We start from the raw sequence: 9,497 nt of genomic DNA on the forward strand, positions 1-9,497 counted from the left end.
ATTATCTTCAAACTTCTTATTTATTTACCAAACTTCTCTATAATACCCCAATTGCTCTGTATCCTTCAAGAAAATCGATCAAGATGACCCTTTTGAAATTCCTAGGAAACAGTTGTCCTAACCTCTGAGTTGCCCTCTCTGCCCTGAATTGAACTCCCAACCTCTCCAAAGCCACTGTTTCTATCAAGCCTTGCTTTTAAATGTTTGGAAGTCTCCCTAATGAGACTTGCCAACAAGGACCCAGAGCTATTTAAAGGTGCCTTCAATGCTTAATTATTCTTTTATCCTTTAATGAGTTGGCAGGACAAATGTCAGTGACGTTAAAACACGCTTCCAGGGTGCTGCCAAAGCTAGAAAGGAAATTGGCAATGGACTTCCTTTGCCTGGGGCACGAACCTTTGCAAGATCCCGTTCTCGGCCCTTAGATGCACCCCGGGGCGGTCACCACCAAAGGCGGCGCCTACCTTGACCACCTGCTTGATGCCGTCAATGGCGCTGTTCATGAGGGACTTCAGCCTGCTGGCGTCGTTTAGGGAGTCTGCGTAGCGGATGCACATGAAGAGGATGTGAGCCGGCAGCCCCGGGATCATGTTCACCACCACACCGCGAGGCTTCAGGTCTGCAGCCGAGAGAGGGTGATTGAGGGGGACAGGGTTAGCGCTGACAAGCGGCCAGGGGATTCTGTTTGCTTCTCAGCATTTGAGGCCATGCCCGAATACACGGGGATGGTTTTTCTCACTGAGGAAGCCTGTCTGGTGCCTCTCTTGGCAAAAGTACATGGGAGGCACCCACTTCTCTTCTCATTTGCAAAGTCCCTTCCACTGTTTACAAGCCTTAAGAAGAGTTCCCTTTTGGAGCACCTCTTCTCTGGCATGGCGCCCCTGAACTTCAGGTCCCTGATACAGGGTTGCTGTGAGTCGGGATTGACTCGAGGGCATTGAACTGTTTGTTTGGTTGATGTAGGATAGGAACCCCAGTCCTGACCCCCACCCCCCACCTGAGCCTCTTTGATAATACCAGCCCAGCGGTCACATGGACCTGCGCCAAGTAGGGAAAGCAGGTAGACGAGTAGGGGAAGCAGGTAGATGACAGCCCTGCAGGGACACCTCACTGGCCTTGGGTGCGAGACCAGCAAGGAGACACAGTACAGGAGAACTTGAACCTGGGGGCCAATGCCACAGCCCCGGGAGGGGGCGAAGGGGGGCCCCTCTCCTATGCTCTTCATCTATTATTCCTCTCGAGGGATGGAAATAGGGGGAGGGCGTGTCAGAAAGGTGTGGGCAGTTTCCATTAGCCTCTCCTTCTGTTTTCCCACCAACGTTTTGAAGCCCCCATGCAGGAGGCAAAGAATCACCCCAACTGCACCGAGCCAGTGGAACCAGGCAGAGGCCCGCAGCTGCCTACTGGGGAAGGGGGGAAGGAAAGTATAGGAGGGGGGGGTCCCTTAGAAAAAAAAGGAGTAAGGCTCTTTCTGCGTAGAGATCTTGGGACTAGCTGAAAGACAGGCTAACTCTTTCCTGCTCCCCACCCTCCGGCTCACACTGTGGAGAAGATGGTGGTGAAATGGTCTAGTAGGATTGGGTCTAAGACCCTCAATGCTTGAGCCCCCACAGTGGGACAGTTCAGTCACTGGGGCATGGCTGGGATAGCCCGCCATATTGCCTGCAAATCAGTTTCTCTGTAGACATCAAATGGCACACAGAAGCTATGATTACTCCCTTGTGGCTCTTCGGTTGAAACACAGGGATGCGGTCTTTCGATTGTCTTATGTTTGGACTTGGGAAAAGGTAAGGCAGTGGCATTTACCTGCAGGTGATTGTGCCCCTGCCCTCCCCAAGAGGACAACTTGATGATCCATGGAGACGTTTTTATTGTCATGACTACAGGTTGCTACCGGCTTCTAGTGGGTGGAAGTCTGGTATACTGCTCAGTAGCCTATAATGCACAGGGCCCTGCAGCAAGGAATTATCTGGTCAAACAGCGCTGCTGTTGAGAAAACCCGGGCTAGGAGGAAGAAGGAGAAGAAGTAGCAAGAAGAAAGAGCAGAAGGGATGCCCCTTTCAAGGACTGAGGCACCAAGCAGTGTGCACATTCTCAAGGGCAAAGCAGAGATTTCGATTTTCTGGTTTTATTACCGAGAATGAGGTTCTGAATGAGCTTGGCCTCATCTTCCCTCTTGTACTCCAGCATGCCAAGGTACTCCTTGGGTCCTGAAGGCAAGTGCACGTCATTGGCTGTAGACAAAGGCAAACAGTCAGCTAAATACACACACACACACACTTCACAGGTTCTAAAGCAAGACTCCGACTATGTACTCTCCTTCCACCCAATTTTAGTTGAGTTGTACATGAACTCGTATGGCTTTGAAAGAAATTCAAATTTGATTGTTCCTGAAGAATTTCTCCTGGGAGGGATTCCTTCCTGTGAGGATATTTACAACTGCTGCTTAAAAGGCCAAGTTTATCCTGGAAGGAGTCTGCATGCGTGCCTGACAGAGGGGATGTGAAAGATATTCAAGACATTGGCTTTAAGATGCTAACGTTACAGTTAAAGGAACAAAACTCATGAAACGTTTGGTATAAATAATTCCTAATGCTGTGATCCTAAGTGGGCTGTATCCGTTTCCTATTGCGGCTGTAACAATTGATCACAAACATGATGGCTAAAAACAACACAATTCTATTAGCTAACAATTCTGGAGGCTGGAAGTCCAAAGTGGATCTGATGGGGTTAACCTATCAGGGTCAGCAGAGCTGCCTTCCTTCTGGAGATTCAATGGTAGAGACTACTTCCTTGCCTGTTGTCCCTGCCTCTAGAGGTCACCTAGAAGCCTTGGCTTGTGCCCACACCGCTCTGACTTCTGCTTTCTTCAGCACGTCTCTCCCTCTCCCTCTGACATCTCTGTCTAGATAATCCAGAATAATCTCCCCAGCTCAAAATGCTCAATCTAATCACCCCTACAAAAGCCCTTTTGCCATATAAGGTAACAGGCTCTCAGGTGTTAAGAATGAAGATGAGGACATTTTGGGAGTGTGGAGGGAGCAGGGAAAGGCACAATCTGTTCTCTGGCCTCCAAGATTCACGGTGGTCTTGAAAGAAGATCTGAGGATAGAAGGCAAGACCCAAGGTGTGTAGCAAAAGACAAGCAAAGAGACCCGTCTTCAGTTTCTAGAAGGAATGTCGCCCTTGATTTTAGCCACATGGAAGCCATTTGGGGACTTTCTGACATCTAGAACTGCAAAATAAGACACTGTGTCGTTTTAGATTTTTTTACAGCGGCAATAAGACCCCAAACAGGGGCCATGGGAATCCTTGCAGGGCTAGGCTGGGGCAGTTGGAAGAGGCTTCATGGATAAGGTGACCAGATGTCCCGCTTTTGGCGGGACAGTCCTGATTTTTGGCATTTTTTAAAAGTCCCGATTTTTGGAAAGAAGGCACGACAAGCTAGGGAATGGTCTATTTGGTCCATATAGACCAAATTTTTCATCAAGAACCTCTCCCCTCCCCACCCTGGGTCAATGGTGTCCTGCTTTAAATCTGGTCACCTTATTCATGGAGGCAGTGCTACTGCAATTGGGCCAAGAAAAGTGGGGGGGGGGTTTGAGTCAAGGGTTAACAAAACACTCCTACTGCTGCATGGAGATTTTTCCTTTGGCTAACTTACTAACTCTGTTCCTCTGGATACTGATACAAGTAGACTATTCATTGCTTTATTTGGAAATATGGCTCATGAAAACAATGGCTCCCAATTAGTAAAGGGCACTTGGGCCAGGAGCACCATACGTGAAACAGACACGCCCGATGGAGACCCACGTTGGCTATCCCTGGGCGCAGTGACTTGAATCTGGGCACATTCTTACAGGGAGCCTGGAACTACAGCGCCTTCCAAAGATACTGGCTTCCCGCTGGCAGCCACGTGGCTGAGCTTGGAAGCAGACCCTTGGGCCTCAACTGAGCCTTCCCATCATCGTCCCCCTGACCGGCAACTTGACTCATTCTGAGCCAGGACCATCTGGTTAAGCTGCTCCTGGACTCCCGACTCTCAGAGACTGTGCACTGTAAACGCTGATTGTTTTCAGTTGCTGGGTCTGGCGGTAATTCGGTAAGCATCAACAGCTCCAGAAGCTGACGAGTCTGGCGTCAGACACGATGAGTTGGAGGTGGTAACAGAAAAGCAAAGAAGGCACACGTCTTAGAGGCCAATGGGGAGCGGGAGTCAGGGAATGGCAGGAGAGTGGGACTGTGGCTTTGGTAGCCCTCATGTGGAGATAAGGAGCCGGTGGAGCAGTGGGGTCGGTCTTGGACTGCCGAACAGAAGGAGGTGGGCAGGTCACAGTCACCAGCTGGTCCCCAGGAAGATGATCGTCAAGCCGTCTGCTTCCACCACGAGGTACAGTCTTAGCCATCCCACGTGGGGTGGCTCAGAGATAAAGTCACCGGGATAGCCCTGGGCATTGGTTGGCTTTAATGGAGAGATGTCAGTTCATTCATTCCACAGTGAGCGTGGGGACAACACCCTCCTGGAGCAGACGCCTGTCATTCATTAAGGATGGAGAGATCCTTGGTTTGGCGGGGGGCAGTTTAAACTTGAGGTGACAGTTGAAAAGCTGAGAATGAAGGAGCTCTTCAAAGCCGAAGAAGAAATAAAGGGCCATGTGCAGAGTGCTCGCGAGCTTTGTAGATCACGATCCATTTCTTCGCATGCAAATTAGGATACTGATCCTACGCACTGGGAAGAGAAGGCGCATTTCCAAGCAGTCCATTTCTAAGCGCTTTGACTCTTACGTTGTTTGACAGGGAAACTTGTATTTACTGGTATTAACTGGAGAAGTGTGTTCCCGCCTCCAAGGATCAGCCCAGCAACTAATGACTGGGCCCCAGACGCCACCCTGACTAATCCTTTCTTTCCTTTGGGACCACACATCAGGAAAGGTACAATTAAAGGCACATGGACCTTGGCCGTAAACACAAACGCATAGGAAAGTGACCCCGATCCCCTACCTTTTTCAATGGTCTTGGTGAGCGTCTTAACTTGGTCTTGTAGCTTTTTAATCAGCCTGTCCCTCATGTCCAACTCTTCTTCAAGATCCTGCAGAAATATAAAGGAACACGGACATTTGCTTAGACGTGTCTTAATTCACTTGCTGGAGACACAGCTCTTGTGGGATGTATTTCCCATGCCATACAATCCACCCATTAACAGTGCGCGAGTCAGTAATCTTCCGGAGAGTCACAGAGCCGGCCTGCCATCCCCTGATCACTGTGGATTTTCCTATTCTGGACATTTAAGATGAATATAGTTGGACACGATGTGGCGTTTTGTGCCTGGCTCTTTCACCTTGCGTCATGATTGCCAGGTCTGTCCAGGCTATATACCACACAGCCTGACTTCATTTGTTTATGGTTTCATGGTATTCCACCAGAGGGACAGACTCGTTCACACTGACCCACTGTTCTCCCTCGGAGCCTCTGGGTGCTATAGTGCGTGCTTTCAGTTGCTACGTGACAGGCTGGCAGTACAAGTCTGCCCAGTTCTCGGCAGTCTACACTTCAAACCACCTCAGCCATTGAGACCCCCGTGGGGCACGGGTCTACTCCGACACACATGGGGTCACCGACTTGTGATCAACTGGATAGAAGTGGAGTTTTGCCCGCTCTTGACTACAATGCAATGCTCATTACCGAAAATGTAAAACGTTTACTGTGAAAAATGTACTCTTTGGCTTGTCAGAAGCTGAAGGCAGAGAAATACTTAAAAAATTTGGTTGGGCCTGGCGATGCTTCATGTGGTCTAGAAGCCCAGGAGTCTTGGATGTCTGAAACATTTGCTATGAAGGATGCTTGGGGAGGGGGGGAGGGGGAGGATGGGCTGGGTGACTCAGAGAGTCAAGTTCTTGACTCCTAGCACTTAGGTTGGAAGTCCCTCGGAAGACAGGCTTCTGAGAGCCCACAGCCTTAAAACCCTCTGAAGCACACCCCCCTTCCCCCGCCACGGGCCGCGTGAGATGGAGCTGAACGGCAAGGCTCTGCCTGCAGGCAGCCCTCTGTCCACCAGCTGGAGAGCTGCTCACTCTGTTTTCCAGGGTGAGTCTTGACGCTTCCTGCAGGAAGCCGCTCTTGACTTCGCTTTCCGTGTCGAATTGTTTCTTCAAGGGCTCGATGACCTCCCGCATTTCTTGCATCTTGCGGATGAGCTTTTCTTTCTCTCCGGTGCCCATTTCGTTTGGGACCTCGTTGGCTCTGAGAAGAGATGAAAAGGATTCTTTTTTATTTCTATTTGTTTTTTTTTTTTAATAGCAGTTGGACCGTCATGGAGAAGTCCCTCGCTGCCATAGCAATGACGATGGCCAAGGTGTGCACCTGAACTGAGAGCCCTTCCAGGGGGTGGCAGAGATCAGGGTTGGACCGGATGGAGAGGGACTGCTTCGTCACTTCACCAATCTGCTAAGATACGCCTACTGTCATCTCATCCTTCACTGCTCCCTCGGGACCTCCACACCCACCTCACCCTTACCACCAAGAGTCAAATGTCTAGGTCCTTGGTAAACAGCCTGGGAACTAGACACTCAAAGAACTAGGGACTGGGGCATGGTAGCCCAGAACTTTCCTGCTTTCTGGGTCCCCATTTGGTCTTATAAGAAGTCACACGCTGAAAAATCAGAGATGTGGAGTGTCCATTCACTGTTCTAGAAAGTTTAGTGTCACAACAAGCCGGCATTGAAACAAAAGATTCTCCTCACAGGGCTCCACCAGGGCACTGCACCCTCGGCTGGTCAGGATATAAATGTTGGGCAGTCCGGTGGGGGCGGGGGGGCAAAGGGTAGGGAGTTAGCAATGAAAATTGTCCATCAACACAGATTTGAAATCTGACACTAATAATTTGCTAGGAAAAAAAACGTTTCTCTCCTGTTCAGTTGTTATTGTATCCACTTTTTAAAGCAGGTAATTCATGAACATAGTATAACGTTCCAAAGGTGACCTAGACATAGCTCCTCACTCGGAGTCAACCAATGTTTTGTGTCTTGTCCATTCTCCCACAGATTGTCTATGCAGCTACAGATGGTGTGAATGTGTACACCCAGACAGCCTCTGGGTGGCCCTCGACTGAAATGGTGAAATATTAAGAACATTTATCAGTCCCGTGCTTTGGGGATGAAAAACAAGCCCCAGAATCTCCTGCCATTTAGGAGAAACATTACATGAACATGAACTTGAAGCACACACATGAACACTTACTTCCTCAGGGTCCTGTCCTCTTCACGGCTGTAATTCAACGGAGTAGACAATTCTTCCAGTTTTCCTAGGAGGAAAAGAAATGTTGCATTTGGGGAGCCATATGATTGAATTCTGCTTTGGGTTTGGTCTTATTTTCAGTTTTTGGATGTCTCCAATTATCCAGCTAGCAATTAGGCTTTGTTTGGGTTGAACAATATATAAAAAAATATTTTAAACAGCTACTCTACAATGTTCCCACTTGCCCACAACGAAATAAGTTCCGAGACCCCTTTACATGGGGCACTCACTCCAGTCCCTTCTACCCTCCACCCCGATGCTGCCTGGCCCAGGGGAGGATGGGTTTGAGACCCCCGGGGAAGATGACTATCCTGAGTCCCTTCTTGGGTGCAGGGTGCCCCTCTTTCAGGCAGGCTCTCAGTTACCTCTCAGTTTTTCAGTTTGTTCATTCAGCCGCATTTCCAACTCTTCCTTCTGTTTCTCCAGTTCTGATATTTGTTGTTTGAAATCTGGAATCATCTTTAGGGTAGGGTGAGAAACGTTAGACTACAAAGTACTTCCTTCTCTGAATGGTTCAACGAAAATCTCAGAGCCTCTCAGGAGCCCCACAGAACATACAAGAAGACACCGAGTCCAGACCGGTTTGATGTGAAGCCTTTGATCTCAAACTTATAGAGTCGCTAGAGATGCCAACGTGCTCAGAAGAAGCACTTTCTTCACACACAGAGACCATTCTGACACCACCAAGGTGTTGGGGGCAGATTTTAGGTTCACTGGGATGGGTATGAACATGTAGGGGTGGAATCCAACCTGTCCATCAGTCACAGCCTGGTGCTGCCTCCTTGGGGGGGCGCCCTTTTTATAAGGGAGGAACTAGGGACTTCTCCTTCTCTTTCTGCCTCCTCGCTGTCCTGCTTGCTGGGATTTTGCCTGCCTCAGGGATGGCCCCACGTGGGTGGCCTCCTGAGAGCGACTGGTGCCCTCCCAGGTTTCCACCGACTTTGAACCCATGTGACGCTGCACCCACGGGCCTGTGGTCTCTCTGCTTCACACTTGACCTTCCTGGGACGTCAGCCTGCAGTTAGGTGAGTCTGAAGGGGGCCCTGGCTTGCATTGGACTTAGCACCTTGAGTGGGACTGGGTTGGGATAACTTCTCGACATGAAATTACGTCTTGATCTAAAATTCTTCCTTATACATAGATGGGCGTCTCTGATTTTGTTTCTCTAGACGAGCCAGCCTAACACCGCCTGCTCGGCAGGAAGGAAGTGGGAGAAGGACAGGACTTCAGCGCTCAGGGAAGGGAGGGCATGGCCATCACGCTGCAAAGTGAGGAAATGGCAGCCAGCCCTGTGGGACCGGGCCCAAGACCTCACCTCTTGTCCTGGGACAGGAAACTCAATCTTAAAGGGATCCCAAAGTGCCCTCTAAATTCTGGGTGTGCCCGGCTCTGTAAGAACAGGCCTGGAATCATTCAGTATGCGTTACACTTCCTCACCCCTGTCTGTTTACGGTCACCTACCCATGACCTCCTCCCCAGTCAGCTTAAACAAGTCGATAGATGCACCCAGGCCTCTGTAGTTCCACAGAAGAAGATGCGATTGGGAGGTGGATCTCACAGCAAATTCCACGTTTTATCCAAGGAAGAAAGGAAGACGTGAAGTCTCCTCACCTGGTGATGTAGCCCTGAGGATTTCTAACGTGTCCGGGGGGAAAACAAAAAAAGAAAAAAGAAAAAAAGTGAAGAACAACCGCAAGAAGGCAAAAAAGCAAACCCAAGAAGGGTGGTATCCTGGAAGCCAAGAGAACAGAGCGTCCCATAAGGGGGCAGAATGGAGATGAACTTTGCAAAGTGTTGCCGGGGGACTAAGCTGAAGATGAAGGGACCCGTGGGCACGGAGCCCAGTCCAGGCAGATTCGGTTAGTGGACAGAGCGCAGGACTGAAGGAGGTAGCCACAGGGAGAGAAAATGGTCAGGGAGCTGGGAAAGCAATTGGAAGACCTTTGAGAAGTCTGGCCACCTTCTCAAAGAAATGAGGTGGTGGCTTCAGGGATTCAGGGTCAAGAAAGGGGTGTTTTTAAGTGGGGGAGATTCCAAGAGCATTTCTCCAGGCTAGTAGGAATGAGTCAAAAGACCCCCCCACCCAAAAAAAACCCCACAAACAAATACACACACACACACACACACACACACACACACACACACACACACACACCCTGTGTGGCCGCATTCTGTGGTTAGCAAGCACACTATCAAAGTGCTCT

General features: G+C 49.7%; 1 protein-coding gene across 1 annotated transcript in view; it reads right to left on the reverse strand.

Annotated features, from left to right (window-relative positions):
- The window catches only part of MYO5C (myosin VC), a 103,203-nt gene that overhangs the window by 13,761 nt on the left and 79,945 nt on the right, over nucleotides 1–9,497 (reverse strand). Inside the window, exons 31-36 of the mRNA XM_045286468.1 lie at nucleotides 7,659–7,752; nucleotides 7,237–7,300; nucleotides 6,072–6,240; nucleotides 5,002–5,089; nucleotides 2,136–2,234; nucleotides 465–619 (exon numbers count right to left, since the gene is read on the reverse strand). Of these exons, the coding sequence (XP_045142403.1) occupies nucleotides 465–619; nucleotides 2,136–2,234; nucleotides 5,002–5,089; nucleotides 6,072–6,240; nucleotides 7,237–7,300; nucleotides 7,659–7,752 (669 nt within the window). The remainder of the gene's footprint in view (nucleotides 1–464; nucleotides 620–2,135; nucleotides 2,235–5,001; nucleotides 5,090–6,071; nucleotides 6,241–7,236; nucleotides 7,301–7,658; nucleotides 7,753–9,497) is intronic.

The sequence above is a fragment of the Echinops telfairi genome, unplaced genomic scaffold (genome assembly GCF_000313985.2).
Source record: "Echinops telfairi isolate 266 unplaced genomic scaffold, ASM31398v2 ScPeMD7_8;HRSCAF=38, whole genome shotgun sequence".
Taxonomy (NCBI): domain Eukaryota; kingdom Metazoa; phylum Chordata; class Mammalia; order Afrosoricida; family Tenrecidae; genus Echinops; species Echinops telfairi.